The 20,989-nt window shown below is 41.3% G+C and overlaps 3 protein-coding genes and 1 pseudogene across 11 annotated transcripts; 1 reads left to right on the forward strand and 3 right to left on the reverse strand.

Annotated features, from left to right (window-relative positions):
• Nucleotides 1–1,989: 1,989 nt before the first annotated feature.
• Nucleotides 1,990–4,832, reverse strand: LOC133925197 (protein transport protein SEC23 B-like). 8 transcript variants are annotated; one of them, XR_009910913.1, is made up of 6 exons: nucleotides 3,735–4,832; nucleotides 3,594–3,635; nucleotides 3,262–3,457; nucleotides 2,776–3,167; nucleotides 2,463–2,676; nucleotides 1,990–2,354 (listed from the first exon to the last, which is right to left on the reverse strand). XR_009910913.1 is itself a non-coding variant. In XM_062371080.1 (4 exons), exons 2-4 carry the CDS (start codon nucleotides 3,098–3,100, stop codon nucleotides 2,536–2,538), a joined length of 345 nt encoding a protein of 114 aa, XP_062227064.1. In that variant the 5' UTR covers nucleotides 3,101–3,167; nucleotides 3,735–4,540; the 3' UTR covers nucleotides 2,364–2,535. The 8 variants fall into 8 exon arrangements, 1 of the variants encoding a protein (XP_062227064.1); XR_009910911.1 differs by lacking the exon at nucleotides 3,594–3,635 and having other exon boundaries at nucleotides 3,735–4,543; XR_009910915.1 differs by lacking the exons at nucleotides 3,262–3,457; nucleotides 3,594–3,635 and having other exon boundaries at nucleotides 2,776–2,891; nucleotides 3,002–3,167; nucleotides 3,735–4,541.
• Nucleotides 4,833–5,640: 808 nt separating this feature from the next.
• LOC133925198 (ubiquitin-conjugating enzyme E2 28) lies at nucleotides 5,641–7,961 on the reverse strand. Its single transcript, XM_062371081.1, has 5 exons — nucleotides 7,807–7,961; nucleotides 7,638–7,717; nucleotides 6,479–6,606; nucleotides 6,215–6,319; nucleotides 5,641–6,040 (listed from the first exon to the last, which is right to left on the reverse strand). The coding sequence occupies exons 2-5, from the start codon at nucleotides 7,705–7,707 to the stop codon at nucleotides 5,897–5,899; spliced, it is 447 nt and encodes a 148-aa protein (XP_062227065.1). The 5' UTR covers nucleotides 7,708–7,717; nucleotides 7,807–7,961; the 3' UTR covers nucleotides 5,641–5,896.
• Nucleotides 7,962–11,804: 3,843 nt separating this feature from the next.
• Nucleotides 11,805–15,299, forward strand: LOC133925199 (uncharacterized; annotated as a pseudogene).
• Nucleotides 15,300–17,115: 1,816 nt separating this feature from the next.
• LOC133925200 (plant cysteine oxidase 3-like) lies at nucleotides 17,116–20,717 on the reverse strand. 2 transcript variants are annotated; one of them, XM_062371083.1, is made up of 6 exons: nucleotides 20,420–20,717; nucleotides 20,063–20,223; nucleotides 19,425–19,572; nucleotides 18,956–19,156; nucleotides 17,498–17,613; nucleotides 17,116–17,393 (listed from the first exon to the last, which is right to left on the reverse strand). In XM_062371083.1, the coding sequence occupies exons 1-6, from the start codon at nucleotides 20,568–20,570 to the stop codon at nucleotides 17,379–17,381; spliced, it is 792 nt and encodes a 263-aa protein (XP_062227067.1). In that variant the 5' UTR covers nucleotides 20,571–20,717; the 3' UTR covers nucleotides 17,116–17,378. The 2 variants fall into 2 exon arrangements, with proteins under 2 accessions (XP_062227067.1, XP_062227066.1); XM_062371082.1 differs by having other exon boundaries at nucleotides 17,498–17,616; nucleotides 20,420–20,715.
• Nucleotides 20,718–20,989: the final 272 nt, after the last annotated feature.

Below are 20,989 nucleotides of genomic sequence, written 5' to 3' on the forward strand. Positions count from 1 at the left end.
ATGGTGCATAAAGAAGAAGCAGTTCCGCCAGAAGATACGCCGGAACGGTCCATCGTTTGTGAATTCTTGGTAATAAGAACCTCATTAACACAGTTACAATTGCACGATGATCGAGTCCGCGAACAAGAAAAAAAAAGTGGGGTTTCCATGGGGCTGTTCTCCATATCCAAAATACGATACACAGCATACAGTCCACCGGTACATAGAAGAACGAACTTTAAGTCCATATCATGTACATATGGATCATGAGCAAATGTATCATAGGTTGTTGTTATAGGATGTTTTTTAAGTTAATTGTTATAGGATGTCAGCTATAAGGCGTCGCTATATAGTCACTATACCGACGATATAGTGGTGTGGCGGTGAACTGGACCTCGCCCGTGCTTAGATATGTCCGCCCACTCGCTCGCCGCCGCCCACGTCAAGAGAGAGAGGCAATAGAGAGAGGATAAGAATGAAGCTGTGGTGTCATGTCCAGTGTTTGAAAATGCGTCGGTTACCGTTCGGAATGTGCGGTAACCGGCCCTCTCGGTCTGGCTCGGTTTTGTAATGCGACAATAACCGAATTTGAATTCAAAAAATTCAAATTGATTTTGAAAAAACTCAAAAAATCCATAAAAAATTCCATATTGAGAGAGTGGCAATAGAGAGGATAAGAATGAAGCTATGGTGCCGCGTCGTGCTGTGTTACGCTTTTGAGTCCATGGACACGTAAGATGGTCAATTGCACACTAAAAAAAGAAGCAAATAAGCTATTACATTGTTATTTTGATTTACTAAAATCCTAAACTATCACTTATGAGCTATGTTTATATTATCATTTGTAAATATAATTTTCTATTCTTCTATATTATGATGTATGTATTCGTTACGATGTGTGTATGACGTCACCGTACCGCACGCCATAAATGAGATAAAGGTGGTAGATCGTCATGTCTTGCCACACTACCTTAACAACTATGATGTCAGCAGAAGGGAAGGACGATTCTTTTGTTATCGGAGTGAAGTCTCCTCCACATGTAATTATTTGTCCATCGGAGATGCTACAGTACAAAATGTTGTCAAAACGTCTGTAGATGACATAATATGTACTCATTTGCTGATGCGACCATAATGCCTGTTGTTTACATCCATCTTTTGATATTCACGGTTGGAGCTTTGCCTCAGTGGGATTTGGAGAGTTGCAGAAGGATCGCTGGAAAGTAAGCATAACCGATGGGGGTTGGGAACTACAGACCATTTGGAAAACTGAAAGTAGATGGTTGCCACTCCTGAGTTGATCTGACTAAGATATCGCATATGAAGCTGGGTGAAAATAAGCTAAACTCAAAATTTTGTGTTGGTATACAACACACACTAGCCTATACCAGATATTTCTGAGAAACTACAAAAATGTCTGGACATGGTTTTCAAATAATTTGTTCTATTTCAAAAGCTAGCTTGTTTTGGACTTGATATGCTCTCATGGATCATGGAAGTTTGGTAATATAACCCTCCGACGAACCATATGTGTGTTTTGGTTCTTTTGTTCTGTCGTGCTATGTTAGTTCATGTGTTCGGTTTCCCCAAAGAAAACTATAGCTGATAATCCAAGTAAGATCATCCTCAACCACTTTCTTTCATTTCGTTCTCTTCCTAAATTAAAATCACTTCCTGAAGGGATTTCCTTTCCAGACTCATTCTCCACGTTTCTGCACTCCAACAGCATTCCTTTCTCCATTCTCTTCTCCAACAGACTTTCAATATTCTATCATTTCTGTATAACTACCACGACGCATATAATACAACTGTAATACATGATACGTATACACTGTACATGTATTTTATACGTGCCTAACACTGAAATTGATTTTGAAATGGAGTTTCTCGCAACACGTACAATGTTTAAAAATGGAAATGGCATAATCAAATGTCCCATGCACTGCTCTTTTCAAGCATCGTTCAACGCAAAACTCAATTTCAAACGTAATACTCCAGGAAGGCTAGTAGAAACATAAATGTCGGGTAAATTCACCATCTCGATTAGTTCCAGTAAAACAATCTCATAACACTCTGGAATCCATAGTGTGGAAGTCATATCGAACGTCTTTACACAAGCAAAAGAGATTTAATTTATTCGTGACAGCAAAGCATGTATGCTGCGTAAGCAAATGGAAGACAGCCCAAGTTTACTGATAAGCTCAGATCAGATCCAAGATCACCTCGGCACCAGGAGATTGGCCGCTACACTTATTGATAAGCAAATGGAAGACAGCCCCAGGAGATTGGCCGACACTTAAGGCAGCTCCGGTGCATCTTGATGCACGCTGATCAGCCGGAACAGGCCAAGGGTCCTTTTGCATTTCTTCTATAACCTACATATATAGTGAAATCATATCATGAAATTGCAACATTTCATATTGAGTATATGTTGTATTGTAAGGACAATATCATTTCCTATCTTATTGCCACTGGTTCTTAACTGAATTCAACACAAACTCGCATTCAGAAGCAGGCAACAGGAACCTAGCGATGCTCTCAGATGAAAGACCGTCCCTAGTACCAGCGATCACCCTGGTGGTGGGCATTTTCTTCCCTGCAAAGAAGCACATTTGTTCCAATATTTGTTCCTTGGTGAACTCCTTTATCCCCTTGAACACATGACTTTGGCAACAAGCTAAAACCCAATTCATGAACCTGCATGCACCGATAATGAATATGTTACTAAAATTAACCAGTCAACCATTGAATAAAACAACTATATGGAGCATTAGCGAGAGAACAGTGAGCTGTTACCTGCATATATGTACCGAAAGTAATGAATCCAACAAGGGAATTATCTGGGAACAGCTCTACAGCTTGTGCCAGTGCAGACTTCAAATAACCAATTTCTTCTTCAATCATGCAGGTATCTACAACAAAAAGGAAAACTGGTGGAACGGCACATGCGACAGCAAAGTAGGGAATATGGGAGGACTGGTATATCAGGAATTGACTTCAGAGGTGTATAGATGGCACAAACAGGGATCACACAGTTCACAGCCTCCTGCTTTGTACCCGGAATAACATTCCAGGGCATCCTTATCCCATCTTGGGCCTCAAGGTCAAGGAACTCAGACATCTTCAGTACAGCAGCCTTGTATGATAGTTCTATTGGGCTTCCACAGGTAGCTCAAAGGTTATCTGGCCTGCAAATACCAAATTAACAGAGATCAATATCTTTTTTAGACGCCAGAAAATGTGAAGAATATCAGCACATAATTGAGATAAAGTAACCAATACTTCGTGTCCAACGTCATTGGAAAATCAAATGTTTAATAGAATGCCTCTCAGCTCGAAGATTTAAGCCCAAACGTCAATCCAGAACATATTGTTTCCTCAATCCCTAGCTTTGCTAATAATATCAAGGCTGCCTCGAGCCAGTATGATCACTGAAACTTTTCGCTTGCGTTCGGAATGAATAATCAAATACACTGACCTGCAGCATAAAATTAGGCCCAGGAAACTATAATAAATCTCAAAATTCGAACCAGTCTATAGAGATCAGAGCTGAAGTTTACGCCTAAAAAAAACTAGCGAGGGCTCCTTCCAGTCTCCTCTAAGCCAAAACCTACCGCAAAATACATACTCGAGACCGCATCGATTCCAGGCAGCCCCTACCCGACCACAAAAATTTTGCACCGAATCAACGAACAACCTAGATCTCCGCGAACATCATCTCAAACACGCGTAAGGGAAGAGAGAAGGCGGCTCACTTGCGAATGATAGCGTACGGCGGAGCACCGAAGGCTACGGCAGTTGCTACCGCCGAGCCATCGGCCGCCGGAGTTTGAAGGCGAGGCCGGTTGAGGGCGAAACGGGAGGGTGTGCGATGCGATCCGAGAGCCCCTCTCCGTCGCCGCCAACCTTCTGTCGCCCTCCTCGCGCGCGCCTCCGTCGCTGCCCCTCGCGCGCCTCTTCCGCCCGAGCACGCGAGCGCAACCTCCACCTCCTTCCCCGCTCGGCGTCTCCGCGAAGGGATAGGAGAGAGGTTCCTAGGGGCGTGGGAACCTCTCTCCTATCCCGTGCCGCGCCGGCCAACGACGGGGAGCCGTTGGAACTGGCGTTTCGCTCCCGTCGCTGTCTTTTTCCCATCGCGAGGTCTCAGTGCACCGCATTCTTCTGTGGAGTTCACAATCCTTTACTGCAGCCGTCTCGCTGCGCAGACCTCAGCAAAGCTCAGGGGCGCGGCTCGTTATAACGTCTCACACCATCGCTGCTTTGGGTGAGTTCGGCCGCAGCGGATCCGAAACCTTTGCACAATGCAAATTGCCCAGCCCGGCCAGCCGGCCCCAATTCAGCTTTGACTTGTCCGACTTGCCTCCTAGAAAACGGATCAAACGTATCCTTGGGCGTCCCTCCCTTACCAAAACAACCAAAAACTTTTCCTCCGGACATATCGTTAAGTGATTTGTGTATGTAAACAGGTTTCCTTTGCGAAAGGGGAGGAGGGATTTTGTCGATCTTTATTTATGTGTGTTCTGGGTTGTCAGGTTTTGATTCGACGACATACGAGTTACTGGACCTTCCATCTTCGTCGACCTTGAAGATGGAGGAACTTGTTATGGTTTTTCTCGAGTTTTTTTTATATTTTCTAATATTAACATTTAGGTAAATAGATTCTCGATAGAAAAAAATTACAAAACTAAGACGTCTATCAGCGCCTCAGTCTGACACGGTGAGCAGAGACTAACATCGCTCTGGTGGGGTGGTTACTGCCGAGTGAACAGTATTTCGTTAAAATTACTATTTCTTTATATAAAATTGTAGTCTTTTGTTGCTTCAAAATCCTAAAAAAAATTTACATGCTTCATAATTCATGTGCAACTCATTTTAATCGGATTCACTAAAAATCACGTAGAATTTAAACTAAAATTCTCAAAAAAAAAAAACTACGTTTATAACTTTTAACAATTGTTAGTGAATCAAATAAATTTCCAAAAATCAGGAACAACTCACTAATATTAATCTTATGTGATGAACTAATTTTTAAAATTATTTTTAACCCTAGTATATATAGTAAAAAAGTAAGTTTCTTTATAATACTCTATTTATATGTATTTTTATTATTTCATGTGATAACCGCTCGATCAGAGTGTAATAGGTGTCTAGTTTTAAAAAAAATCTATTAAAAGTCTATTTATTTAAATAGAAAATATAAAAATTATAAAAAAAAACTCTTTTTCCACTACTGATTTTGACGGTGAAACTTCCGATGGTCTTTCACAGTGGAAAAACATCTTGGAGGAGTTCCGGGGGTGCTGAATACTACAGCTTCAAAGTTCGAGCTTCTCTGTTCTAGTGGGGGATGGTTTTAACCTTCGTCGTTCACGGCAGCGAGATGCGCGGCAGAAGGCGTCGCTGAGGACCTCAATGTTCTTCTTTTCAATTTCTGTGTTGTTCAGGTCTAAATGTAAAAGGGGGTGTTCTGTTCCTCCAAGTATAATCCAATCCTAAACCCCTTCCAAAAAAAAGCCCTCACTATCTGACTTGGCTGGTGTACAGAGGAAAATTACTCTGCAAAGGATTTCCAACTACTAACTTGTCAGGTTTTCAGATCCCGGCGGTCACCAGAATGTCCAATTGGTTTTCGAACCCTGATAAAGCAGATTCCATAAGCAATGCAAGCAACGGACACCACATACTATATAAATATGATTAATGAAGCAACTTCAGATAACGGAACAGTCGGGTAGAACAGACTACCAGACTCAAACGGACTTCACAAGGTTACACATGAGTTCAACAGGATAATAGCCCTCAAAAGTCCTTCATATGGTTGGGGGAGTCTTGGCTGGTTATTTAGGTGATATCGATTGGCGGGTTCGGCAGGTGATATCGATTGGCGGGTTCGGCACATTCACCAGTTGGCCTTCTTCTAGCCCATGGCGTACTTCTGCGTCCAGGAGCGTGCAGTAGACTCATACTTGGCCCTATCAGTCTTGTACATGTGAGCAATCTCGGGCACAAGCGGGTCATCAGGGTTTGGGTCCGTGAGCAGCGAGCAGATTGACAGAAGCACCTGTAAATAAGAACGGGTCAAAAAACGAGTCAGGAAGATTATCACAGCTGATGCTGAAACATAAACTTCTTGAGGAACACAGCTGCAAAATCTCAGCAATCAGCTTAAGGCAAAAAAAGAATGGGCATGAAAATGCTGAATGTCTCTACCAAACAGGAAGTGTGGAAGGTTCACCTTCGATATGGTCAAGGCAGGGCTCCACTGTTCCTTGAGAATGTCAAGGCAGATGCTGCCATTGCTATTAATGTTCGGGTGGAACACCTTGGTGCGGAATGATACCTGAAAATAAGTACATCTGTAGATTAGAATCCAAGAAATTATTGAAGAGTTATCAAATGGCATGTTCTTCGATGATGTACAACTGTAGATCTAAAATCATAGTATCAAAGCAAGAAGTGCCAGGGAGATGGTATTAGAAATCGGATATTCAGAAATTACCTTTGGCGGCTTGAAAGGATAATCCGGTGGGAAATGAATGTTCACCAAAAATACTCCACCGGAAAACGGGCTGTCTGATGGCCCCATAATAGTGGCTTGCCAATGGAACATGTCCTCACCCACAGGACCTGACAACAAAATCAGTGAGTGCAAACTCAAGGAACTCCACAGTAGTCAGACACCCACAACTGTGACAAGGACTGAAAGCAAATTGCATCTCATTTCAATTTCAGCACAAGTGGGCAGACTGGGGTTCTCCATTGGGAGGTGGGGTTCAGCTCGTTCAAATACAAAGTAGCACACAGAAACAATTAGGATTGGTACAGATGGAGCAAGTAACATTTCACCGATTGATATAATAACAGATGAACCTGCAATGGCAACATAGTGAAATCGCACAGAGAAACATCAAGCACATCTGCTACAGCCAGGTATACTACACCAAACAAAGAACATCAGATAAGCAGCAAGGCATGCATAATAACTTCGAAGGAATACTAAAAATGCAAGACTATTTTGATATCTTTCAAGACCTGAAACAGTCAGCTTGTAAAAGAGAGCCTTCCGCTGATGGATCTCTCTTTTGCTCTAACAGGTAACATAAACTGTTTAATTTTGTAATGCATTATTCTGGTCCTGGATTATGACTTGTGTCGATAGCAGACAACTCTCCTTATGTTTATGGTAAACTTCTTCTTATGACTGCTCCATACTTTATTTCAATGCTGTGATTTAACAGTATAAGGACAGGTGGTGTGATTAGATCAAATGAAGTAGTCCGTTGTGTGGTGAACTAGTGATAACTTCACCTGTTTTCTAGTGTATATTGATTTTACATCTAACATTGAACTAAAAAGGAAAACACTGATAATCATGTAACCACAGATCGTGCATGTATTTTTATATTACTTTCACAGAACATAACACAAGCATAATCAACTAACCTACTTATAGTTCACAAGGATTCTCGACCAATTAATTCCGCAAACCATGGCATCCACGTCACGTAGAACAAAACTAAGTAACTAGCACTTGCAGCAATCATGGGTCGACGAATCAAACATCAACCCACAACACATACTACACACAAACAACGTGCTCATCGCAATAGAATTCGGCAAGATCTAGATGGAATCCATCACAATAGAGAGCAAATCACCTGCGCTGCAGGAGGTGGGCGGGTCCTTCTGCAGGTCCTTCAACTCCTTCAGGATCCTCTTCGACGCCATGGATCAAACCCTAAATCCCCAAAATCCACAGTTCAAATCAAAACTAGGCTCCACAGATCGGATCGATCAAATCTGGGGAGGGGTTCGGGGGCCACGTACCGATCGAGGTCGGGGGATTCGGGCGGGATGTCGCGGGGGTGGGGCGGCCGCCTCCCTCTCTTCTCGGAGGGGCGCGGCGGCGAGGTCGGGTCGTGGGGCCTCGGCCACAAAGGGAAGGAAGCGAGGAGTCGGGGGATTCGGATTGGGGAGCTCGCGGGTTCCTTTTATAGGGCGAAGGACGGACGTGGGCCGTCCGATGGGGGATCCACGGGCGCCGACGACTCGCGTGATGCTTACGCTGGACGCGCACAGGTTCGCCTTTCGGTGCTTTTCGGGTTTCTTTTGAGGAAAAAAAGGAGACGGGAAAATCATTGCTCTGCTTACCTGATCGGTGAGAGTTTGATAGGAAGATGTTCCGGAGGAAGAGCATCTCCAATCCATTTTTTAAATTTATTTTCCTATCTTTTTCATATAAGTAACTCCCTATCATGATTCTTTCTACTCTTAACAAGCTCCGACCTATTCTTCACTCACCTTTATTAGTATCCTATAAATAAAAAATGACTATACAGATAAATTTTATATATATTTGAATTCAAATTGAATTAAAAGAATAATATCATATAAAATGATAAAAATACATATAAATAGAGTATTACAAATGAACTCACTTTTTCACCATATAACTTATGGTTGAAAATAATTTTAAAAATTAGTCCATTACATAAAAAATAATATTAGTGAATTTCTTAGATTTTTAGGAATATATTTGAGACCCTAATAATTATTAGAAGTTTTAAAAGTAGCCTTTTAAGAATTTTAGTTTAAATTTTACACAGTCTTTTTGATGAATCTAATCAAAATGGGTTGCGTCTAAATTATGGAACAAAATATCACTATTTTAAATAAAGATGGAAAGAAAAATTGGAGAGTACTGTTCATATCAGGTGCTAACCGTAGATAGCGATCCCACTCCCGTTCACTAAATGTGACAAAGCATGAGGAGAGGATAGGGAGCCCTTAAAAGTAGCAAACGTGATAGGAAGTGGGTTGGAGAAAGATTTTAGGTTGATTTTGCTAAAAAGTAGGGTACAGAGTGAGATAGAGAATGAGTTGAAGATGTTCTACCACACTCATTGCACATCAAGATCTCTCACAAATCTTTCTGTATTTGATATCATGCTCATTTTTTAAAACACTAGTATAACTCATAAATATACACGTCGCATCATCACACATACGTATATACACAGTGCATACTAAAGATCATATATTCAAAGCTTGAAGATTAATAAAGTCACTGACGTCTCACTATTGATGAATACATCTTTTATCTAAAAAAAATCACCTTAATAAGATATATAAGAAGCAAATCTAAAATTTGATTCTGGATAGGTTGAGAGTACAGCCAGCTCCAGTACCCATCCAAGTGAATAATTGGTTCTCTAGTAGCATACTCCTTTTAGATACATCTTGGCACTATTTACTACTCATCCGGTCAAAAAAATGGTGTTTTGGATATCAAATAGCCTAAAACATACAAATTTGAATATAATTTTGTGTTTGTAATATACTAATATTATAAATAAATCTACTTATATCATTCTTAAATATTATAGAGAAATTTACTCATATCATTTTTACATATTATGAAATGTAGAAAAGCTATCATGTTATAGAACTAATATTTAAGAGGTTTCTACTTATATCATTTTCAAATATTTTTGGTATAAAGAATTAATTGGTGAAATTTATATTTCGAATTGAAAAAAGGGCTAATATGATTTCACTTTGTTCTCTGCAGAGATTCTGCTTCTTTTGGCAAATTATGGTAGCGAAACCTATCAAAATCCCCTTGTCCGTTGACTGAGACAGCATGGTAAAAGAATAAATGGTCTAAGGATGGGTGAATTGAACTAATTAAAACTATTTTAATTAAATTCTAGAACAAATAAGCAACCTTAGTATAGATAAATAGTAAAGTAACTACAACGATCAAATTTGACATAATGCTAAGTAAGAAAATATACAAGCTACGTAAGAAAAGAATTGCGGAACATTAGCTTACAATAAGGTAAATACTCAAAGTAAATGCAAAAAAGTAAAGAGATGAGCAAGAAAACACTAATTTTTTTTCGATGCATTGAAGAGTTAGCACTCCTCCTAATTCTCGCTGGAGCATCCACTGAGTATATCGCTCTCTCTTGAGTTACCAAGACTCAAGTGTTCTCCAGTGATAGCCACTTATCTATCTCCGGATTAGCGAACTTCAGATCAAGCACAAAGCTTTCTCTTGTGGCTCCCACAGGAACTTTAAGAGCTCATTAAGACACATCTAATCACTAAGACCAGCTAGATATTGCCAATTATCAAAATTAACAATTCAATAGTTTCACTTAGATCTAAATCAAACCTAGACTATAACTTAGATACACACTTGCTATTCTTCTTGCACTAATGATATCATTAATCTTCAATTAAGAACTTTACAAGTTACTCTAGTGCACATTTTGCCTTTTGATCATACACTAAGTGTTTTAGCTTTTCTGAATTGCATGGTTACTCAATGAGATAAAAGTAGTGGGTATATATAAGCTAGAGGTTCAAAACTAGCTATTATCCAACCATCCATATTTTTTAAAAAATGTTGGATGACCCGACATGCACATGCTCCAAACGTCGGACCATCCGATATGAATCATCCACATAAACTAGTCGTTACTGCAAAAAAAGCTCTGATGAAACCTCCAATATATGTACCGGACCATCCTGCGTATATATATCATTTTTCAGTGAAAAGAACTTATGTATTTTACTCCGGTGACACTTCTAATATACGCGCCAGGCCATCCGACGTGTATAAGTCTGTTTCTAGCGAACATAAAGAAATCATCTAGAATTTACTCTGACGACGCCTCCGATATATGCGCCGGACTATCCAGCGTGTATTAGTCAAAATACATTTTTTGAAAAAAAAATACTCTAGCGTGTAGAACACCTTCACTGTCGGACCATTCAGCGAGTATAGAGTTTTCAAAACTTATCCAATTCAAACTTCTTTAAGTCTTATCTTCACTTCAACTTATTTATAGTGTTCTCTAAGCTACATAGTGTTAGAATTTTACGAGGGTGCATCTAATCAAATCTAGACTCAACTAAGTCAAACTACTACTCTTAATCCTCTTTATAATACAGTCAAAAAAAAATCAAAACTACTCTAAATATCATTCATCTTCTTGTGATACTTAAAACTAGAAAGTTCTTAATCTTGACGTTCACGTCATTTGATTGTTCAACCGATCAATTAAGGGGCCAAAATCACATATTTTAATTATCTTTCAAAATAAATTTATTAATCACAATAATATAGTTATCATTAATTATTAAAATACTTACCACCTACTAAAAATCTAGATGCTACACACAAAAAACAGGAAAAAAATTAGGAATATAAAATTACGTAAATTCAATGGTGGGCAGTGAAGTTTCTGAACTATTTTACAACGTGCGGATTTTAGCTTAACACGACATTTGGAAACTCTACCGAGAGGCCAAGTTGATTGTATTTCTAAACAAAAGATGAGAACACGAGTTTTAGCTAAAAGAACTTTGAAGGTCATTCCCACCTTCCAACAGGTTTCGTTATTTCACTTTCATTTTCTAAACCCTAGGAAAAGAAATCCTTATCTCTCTAAACAAGCCCTAATCCCAAATACTAGCAAGGATTTATAGTTTCCAAGAGTAAACTAGTTCCAGAGTCCAATTGTAAAAATAGCCCTGAACGAGGCAAACTCTCACCTCATGCTCTGAAACATCAGTATCCGTCGGGTTAAAACTATAACAAAACAGTAAATAAAAACAACTAAACATATTTATTATAGATTATACATATTTGCTGACTAAAGAAAATAATCCTACAGGATATAGTCTCATGTATTTATAGCCTAAACCCAATTGATAGCGTAACGTATGACAAAAATTACCTAAAACTTATGATAAAGTCAGATAAAATTATACATGAGAAAATATAGAAAAAAATAAATTGTAGGATTATTTTCCGCCAGCCCAGTATCAGCCATGCTCCCCTTACACGCCCTGAGCCGCCGTCAGAGCAGCAGCCGCTAGGGATGTCGGCTCGCCGCCTCCTCCATCTCCGGCCGGGGCTGGAGCTGTGCCTGCAGCCCCGTTCCCTAACCCCCCTCCCCACCTGGTACCTCTCTACCCTGATCCCCACGCCGCCGGCCCAACTCCTATCGATTTCTCATCCCCAAATTCACGCTCTCCTCAAAAATGTTTCCTTCGTTTGCAGGGCAAAGGGGGTGGCCCGTTTCCGGCACGAGCCTCCACGCCGGAATTTCACGAGCTGCCGGCAAGGTGCTTTCGAAGAGGGAAATGCGAGTGAGTGAGACCGTGATAGAGCTGCAGAAGTGTTTTTTATTAGTGTTCTTTAGACCGTGTTGATGTAGCCCTGCTTCTTGGTTCCTGCCGGACAGCGAGGGATAAGGCTACGCCGAGTCCAGATGAACAGCTCGGTCATTTTTAGGATGACAATGGCACAACCCTGGAGCCCATGGAAAAGATCTTCACCAATGAGTTTGCACAGCTTTCCTTCGAAGAGGAGGTGAGTGACGAGGCTGCGATTGAATTGCTTGCGGCCAGGTGAGAACCGAGAACTGATAGATGATGTTCTACCAAGTGTCCACTAGAGATGTTGAAGGAATATCCCTGAAACTCTGCTCGATAGCAATGTGTGCACTAAATGTTGTTGTGCCATTTCAGTATGTAGCATGAACTGCTCATCTAGTCTAAATGGATAATCTGTAGGTCACGTATACAAATGAACTTGGTGATGTAGGTATCATTTTGAACTAAGTGAGGGTTTTTCTCACTGCCGCCAGCGAGTTAATATGCTGATTTTCTCAATTTCTGATATCATGGTTTTGTTTTAGCATTCATAGTCTAATTGAAGTTTCTGTGCCATGCATTCAGGTCACTGAATTTTACTTATTTCTTCAATGTCTTGTTGCCGCTGTTGAAAATAAATACTGAAATATGCCTTGTTTCTCTTGGGCAGAGCATTCACAGTTTCTGAGCTTAGGAAGAAACTGCATAGTAAGAAGTATCCTGTTGATAAAGTCGATACTATGATTGCTGATTTTAAGTCAAGGTAAGACTCTTCCTGCTGTGTGTGCTGACATTAGAAGTTGAATACAATGCATCCTCCTCCTAGTTGAAATAGAGTACATGTCAACTCTTCATTTTCACCTATTGTGGTGATATGATGAGTATTCACCTGCGACTTAAGTCCCAAATCTGCACTGCATCCAATGATTCAATTACTTCTGGATGGAGAATCCCCAATTTTTGTAAAAGGTGTTGTGTTCAATTCTAATGTCAGCATACTGTAATATAAGTCCCCAAGTTTGGATTGCATCCAATGATCCAATTACTTTTGGATGGGGAATCCCCAAATTTTGTGAAGGGCCTTCAAATTTTTTACGCCGCACTTTTAATGTTAGATCTAATCAATAGCTTTAGCTGACAATGCAAGGCAGTAGGCACTAATATGTTGTTCTAACTAAATATCTTTTCTTTGCCTAGGCCCCTGCTTATATTATTTGCATTATCTCTTTCGTTTGCTTCTGAGTTTCTGCAGGGGTTTGTTGAATGATGGTTTTTATGCGGATCCATTTTCATGATCCCGGTGGCTATCATCAACTTGGGGTCCAAGGCGTATAAAGCAGGTTAGTTTTTTTTTTTTTGGTCTCTTGTCCCTTCATTATTTGCTTTGGTGATGGATGAGGTCATAAGGAACATTCAAGAAATATCCCTTGGTATATGCTCTTTGCTGGCGATGTTGTGCTAGTTGACAAGAGTAGAATAGGGGTTAATAGGAAATTGGAGTTGTGGAGATATACTTTAAAATCAAAAGTTTTTAGACTTAGTAGGACCAAAATCAAGTATATAAGTGTGATTTCGGTGCTACTAGGTATGAGGGAGAAGATGTTAGTTTTGGTGGAGAGGAGGTTCCTAAGAAGGATATCTTTCGATATTTGGTATCGATGCTATAGAAGGATGGTGATATCGATGAAGATGTTAGTCATAGAATCAAAGCCGGATGCATGAAATGGCGCTAAGCTTCTGGCATCCTCTGTGACAAGAAGGTGCCACAAAAGTTGAAAGGTAAGTTCTATAGGACAACGATTCGACATGTGATGTTGTATGACGTCGAATATTGGTCAATTAAAAGGTGACATGTCCAACAGTTAAGTGTAGAGATGCGTATATTGCGATGGATTTGTGGCCATACTAGAAAGGATTGGATTCGAAATAATGATATACGTGACAGGGTAAGGGTATCGCTAATTGAAGAAAAGCTTATCCAACATCAGTTGAGATGGTTTAGACATATCCAACAAAGGTCTCCAGAGTCTCCTGTGCATAGCGGTATATTGAGGCGCGCTGATAATGTGAAGAGAGACATGAGTCGACTAAACCTAATATGGGAGGAGTCTGTAAAGAGAGATTTGAAGGAATGGAATATCCTCAAAGAACTATCCACGGATAGAAACGCGTAGAAGTTAGCAAACGTGTCAGAACCATGACTTATGCATCAATCTCTTTATACCGTATTACTTTTATTTTGTTACTATTACTAGTACCTTTATTATCATTATTGTTTTCACATCATCTTATTATTTGAATCTTGTGGGTTTTATCTTTAGCCTACTCTAACTTGCTTGGGACAAAGGCTATTGTTGTTGTTGCCTGTCCCTTCAGCTGTTCCAATTTCCAAATAAATTAGTTGACGCACCTTGCCCTAGTCCTGTTTTATTACTGAAGCTATTTGCTATGAGCTGATACCTGCATATAAACACGGTAGGAATCTAAATCTTTTTTTCATGATCTGTTAATTGCTAATTACTGCATTGCGAGTATTCTTATCGTATATTTGTTTTCATGCTTTGCGTCTCCCTTGTGAAATTTCTATAGCAGTCATATTGTACTTTGACATTGCCCATTGCTAAATTAGGCACTTCGGCAAAAGGGGGTGCCAGAGACCGAAGTAGACCAGGTAACACGAAGAGTGTTTCAGGATGGCCACGTCCATGCAAACCAGACAACGTATGGCATATCAGAAGCTTCCATGGATCATCTGTTTGCTCAGGCATCTAAACAATGGCAGCGTGGAGAAAGCTTGCCCCCGGAGTATCGTCGTTCATGAATAGTGAGGTGGCTTCAGTACCGAGGGTTCAACTGGGCTGTGACGAATTCCATTGTCAGGAAGCTGGAGGGACAGCACCCTCCCTGAGCCTTCTCTTTTGCATGTTAGTGGCAAGTTTAGTTGGCCATGTAGTAGCCTCTGCCTGCTTTATGTGGTTTGTTTTGAACATGGCCTTTCAACAAATGGACAAGCTGATTCCTTGAAATGCTTTGACACACGAATTAGAGATCATACAATTTGATCTCTCACGAAATGAACAGCATCAACTGCTTCTCAAAGTTACAAATGCATATTAAACAAGGAAATATAGCATCATTGATCAGCAGAACACAGGGAGGATGAACAATGCACCAGTTCAGTGTTCCGCTTGCCAAAACAATGGCTCGCCAGATCGGCAGAACACGGCATAACTCACGTGTGGAAGAATCTTTGAAGCGAGTCCAAGCATCTGTCTGAATTTTTCATGAAAAGTGAGAAATTTATCAGCCGTACACATGTGAACATACAGTTGCAGGTTCCAGGACAAAGTGGAGCTGAAAACAAGTAGACTGAAGGTGAAATGTACATAACTCGATTCATTATTCCATCATACACCAACTTGGAACAATGGCAGGCAAGCAATGGTTGGCCGTGCCTACGGTAATTGCAATAAAATTTGAAATGCGAAACACAAGTCGAACAAAACCATAGTTACATAGTGAACGCAAATAAGGCTCCAATGGCCTCAAGGATCGCGCCATCTCTAAGATTATCTCTAATCATATTTCCTTTATTTCGTTTCTTTCTTGATTCCTTTCTTCGTTTCTATTCTTTCTATTTTTTTTTTCTCAGCTCTAACAGCTTTTTTTCGAAAGAATTCGTGAAATGAAAGGAGAAAGAAACTTGTCTTGAAGGGAATAAACTTGGAATTTTTTTGTGACGGGAAACATGAAGTGAAAATGTTAAAGTGCTGAAGGGAACGAAAATCTTTTCATAAAGAAATTTTGAACTCTGATAGGAATCGGTTGGAGATGGTGGACGCCTTGTTTATTACCAATATTTCTTTGTCGGATCATTGCGAGGGATCCACTTGGATCACCTCCTCACGCGTCCGCGGCGCTGGGTGCGTCGGATGGGCTGGAGGCGCTTGGCGCGTCCGCTGGAGCATCGGCCGCGGACGCTGCCGGGCTGGGCCCGTCCGCGCTCGACGACACGGAGACGCCCGAGGTGCTGACCGATGCGGTGACGGACTTGGCCTCGGCGAACGGAGCCACCGCCACGGCGGCGAGGAGGATCACGACGAGGGCACGGGCCATGGCGGTGAGTTGGCGGTCTTTGGTTCTTGCGAGCTAGAAGCAAGCGTTGCGGTGTTGGCGATTGTGTTTGCGTGCTTGGTGCGATGGCTGGTACGGCGCGAGGTGGTGGGCTTTGAATATGAAAATTCCATTAGGTACGTAGAAACGTGATTTTGTTTATTTGTGTTAAGATTTATATTAAAATATAGTGAAAAAAACTATAAAACATACGAGAAAATTAACAAATAAATATGTATCAGATAAAAGAGATGCGTGAGTAAGATCATACGGGTTGCATTTCCCGTGGGCTTTTATACGTGAGATGGTGGCTAATTTTGGGTGCCGCGCGTTGGAGCTTCATGCGATGCGTTGGCGTGTTTTGGGCTATGGCATGTCGTGGTGCTTGCCCGATGAGAGCCTGGCCGTTCTTAGCATCGGCCGGTGGGCGCGACATGTGGCGAGTCCGGCGAGTCTCTCTGCTTCCGTTAGATGCGGTCCGGCTCCGGCCAGGCGCCATGCATTTCCTTTCTCTGGTAGATTAGCTAGTGCGGACAGGAGGATACGTGGCGTCAACTCGTCGGGACACGACAGATCAGGAGAGCAAATGGTTTTGCAAAGAATGGAAATGAGGATGGCTGATGCTATTGGTCTTGCCTCTGCAGAAGGCCATTTGACGATGCATCTTCTGTGAGACTGACACCGGATCAATGAACAATCCGAGTTCGAGTGCTATATCACGCACACCACATCACTTAGCTCATTGGCTGAAGTATTTTTAGCCCCAAATATGCATGCCATGGCATTGCACACCAATGTGCCACATACCCAGTTCACAAGGCATTGCAGTCCCAGTGAGTTCAGACGACGATGTAGCACCACCAGTAACAAAATGCTTTGAAGCTCATACCAGCGTTGCAAAACATACATGAGCTACTGGCTCTGCTCAGCTAAACTGACTAGGAGAAATTACTGTGGCAACTTATCGCTTCACTGAAACCCAACAGCTTATCCAACAGAGCAGAACAAATGGTAAAAGGTAATCACAAAATAGTACGTTTACAGTGCTACATTATAACTGTATCAGCGAGGTGGCACCGGGACGATGCTTGATGCTCCAGTTCATTTTGGATTGCTCATGACTGATGTTCCTGGAAAGGACAAACATTGCTTCCATTATCAATTTTATTCAAGTACCTTCTTTGGCAAATCGATATGGTGAATAACAACGGCGACATGTAAAATCAGGCAATACCTGTACAGTTGGACCGGTATACATGCCAGGGCGCATGTAAATATTCACTGGAGTGTTTATGGCCTCAATCCATGCATAATTTTCCGGGCTACCAACTACCTTTGTGTGTCCAGCTGCTGCTGTTGGAACATCAAGTGACCATGAGAAAATCAAACATGCTGCAGACAAAACACTACTGCAGCTAACAACAATTCCAGGGTGCCCAGAGCACTAATACAGCATCTCCACGAGGAGTCTTTTCATAAATTGGGGATAAACAGAGAAAACAAAATAGAACATTTATCTAAAGTGCCTAAAACACAGTGGAAATAATTTCTATGTACCTTACATTGCTATTAAAGGCAATAGGATACATCCTGACCTGTCAACAACCTGAGGAGACAGATCAAAATGAACTACCCAGTGTGGCACGTATGCCATGCTTGGCATGAGGGCAGACCTCTCATCACCGGCATTCCTGCGTTGCATCGGTGGGCAATAGGTGGTCCTGCAGATCTATCTCCCTCCCAAGCTTTCATATGGAATGAGGATCGCTTCTGAAAATGGTAGGCTGCTGAATTTTTTAAAAGGGCTCCTACAGAATGCGAGATCTATGTTTCACCGAGTTACGTTGCACGGTAGCGCACAGGACTTTAGAAATCCTCCGGAATCAATTACTATTCCACTAATTAATTGGTTTACATAAGCCACCGTGCTGGTGTTTGCTGCCTCCAGTCTCTGATCTGAAGTGAATTCTACTATTAGATGCTTTTGTCCTGCTGTATGTATTACTTGTATAAATCAGAAACATGCCTCACTCCTAGCAAACCAACAATAATCTTACACCTACATCGATACTCTCATGGGCATGAACATGGCCAAATCAATCAACCAGAAATCATATTCAATTAATTCATAAAAATCAACTGGAAATAAGGAGAACAAATAGTTCGTTGTCCTACTGAATCATGGTTCCTACCTCATAAAACAGGTGTGGAAATTGCTACTTCCAGGACCAATATATCCGTATAAATATACAAATATCTAAGATGGTTGATATGTTGCTTCCACCAAATAAATAGACCGAGTGTCATGTGCTCTAGCATTATGCCAGGTGCCGATGGAAACAGCAGCAGCCACCACCAACCAAACCCTAGGGGGTGGCAGCAATCTTTCTTTGCCCATTAAATTAGCTAAATTAGAGATAGAAAGTTCAGAGAATAGTTCCTTAAATAGATTTGGATTCTATCTATTAGTTCAAGATTTTTAGGGGGGGGGGGGGGCTCTCTCTTTATATGTACACCGCAACCATAGCCGCACACCACCACCCCGAACCGGCAGGTCAACGCCAAGACCCTGGTCCTCGGTCTGCTGTCCACAACTCCTACATCCTACACTCCAATCCAGCTCAAACTCGTAGCAATGAACTTTTCATAACAACAAACATATAATGTGATGGCAGTGAGGGTTTTCACTTACAGAGGCTAGAAAATGGATAGTCGTGAAAATATGTGCAAATCCGACCAGCATCTTCGGAATATGGTGGAGCAAGGATGTCAAGAACAGCACAAGAAGATACTGAAGTGAAGCAGTGTAGATTCCCACCACTTCGGGGATACAAAATGGAGGTTGGACATGGAGCAGTCTGAACATCATCCGTATGTAACTTGGCCAGTCTTGCTGTATATCAGGAGCAAAAATAGTCTTTCAGTAACCAAAGTTCTATTTGTATATAAGATCACAATCTGAAAAAAAATCAGGAAGGTTTAAGGCATGGGAATAACCAATCTAAAATGATTTCTCAGTAACACAAGTAAATAATACAGTTGACTGAATGCAAAGGAAATGTTTTATTCTCATAAATAAGGTCAGAATTATGCACTAAAAATATTAATAACTTGCAATGAATATACGGAAAAGATATTCTGAAACAAAGCAGGATAATAACCTGGCTGGCTACTTGCTAGAACAGTAGGCTCTACCCAATCATATGATTTCACGTGCATGGAACCATAAAGGATTTTGCTCAATACAGTCATTCCCGGATGATCATGAAGAGGAATGACTGCTGAAGTTGGTAAGCAGAATATTCCAATCTGCAAAATATATAGAAAGCAAAGAAGATGTGTTAAATAACCACTACAAGCTATAAGTAGCATTTACATTGTAGTTCTCGTATAAGAGAACTGCAGTCAAGTAAAACTAAACATGCATGGAAAGCTTGCTAGGGAATTTGTCAAAGCTGAACCATGGATTCACAATGGTGAGCATTGGTATCAAACTATCACTCTTGAAGCTCAGGGGATAATCCAAATGTAAATGTACTTTGGCTATAAGAAAGGAAATGGGGAGAAAAAAAAAACTTTGTAATTGCACAGTTAACCAGCAGACAACAGTCCATCAGAACAAGCTATGCATAAACAATATCCTTCGGAAACCAGCATCAACGAGTGTGCCTATAGGAATCAGTTGGGATTGTGCAATAAATTAGATAATATAAAGTTTACGGCTTTCCAATAGCAGTGGTTGCGATTAGCACAGTTCTGGTCACAAAATAGTCCAACTAAGATTAAGATGTGAACTCACAGAAAAAGCATCGCACTCGTAGATATGTAGATACGTGATAGGCTGCGCCCATCGAGCCACCCTTGCTGAACCATTCAGGAAGTTGGACTCAAAGAATCCATGCCCCCTGTCGTCCTCAAGATTATCATCTCTGAGTCCAACATCCGCGGGAGTGATTGTATCTGAATATCAGGCACTCCATCATATACCAAAGTAGGTGGCAAGTGCTAGTTCGTTCTTATAGCAGGAGCATGAGAAAGATCAGAAATTGCGCGAGAATAAGCTCAACTGCTGGCCATTAGCGAATTTTGCAACACGCCAACACCACAAATAGGTAGGGGAACAGGTCGAAATTGGTAGAGGAGAGGAGAAGGTTACCCATGAGAGAGGAGATGCTGCGGATGGCGTGGGCGGGCGGGGGAGAGGACGAGGCGGCGGCGTCGGTGGGGAAGGGGAAGGTGCGCTTGCAGAGCTCGTAGAGGGCCTGCACCCGCGACGACGGCGGCCGCGGGGGCACCCCCCACGCCATTGGGACGTGTTCGGGAGGGTCCTCTTCCCCCGCGCGGATAGCGCGTAGATGTATGGGCAGAGGCGGCGCGGCGAGCCCGACAGGACGGCGAGGGAAGGGGCTAGGTGTTGTCAGAGAAGCGATAACAATTGTTGGGTTCGGGTATTTTCAGCGGGCGTATTCCTATTCAGGACGGAGATCACAACGCAGCGTAATCAAATGCGGTCAAAATTGAGTCATTGGATTTCATAAAGAAATAGGTGCAAAATATATTGCTTTGTGTAAGTAAAACTTTAAATTTTCTACGAGACTACGATAGACATATTGGATTTCATAAAGAATTGGGTGAAAAATATATTGCTTTGTGTAAGTAAAACCTTAAATTTCCTAGGAGACTACGATAGACATATTGGATTTTATAAAGAATTGGATGCAAAACA

Source organism: Phragmites australis, chromosome 7 (assembly GCF_958298935.1).
Source record: "Phragmites australis chromosome 7, lpPhrAust1.1, whole genome shotgun sequence".
NCBI lineage: Eukaryota > Viridiplantae > Streptophyta > Magnoliopsida > Poales > Poaceae > Phragmites > Phragmites australis.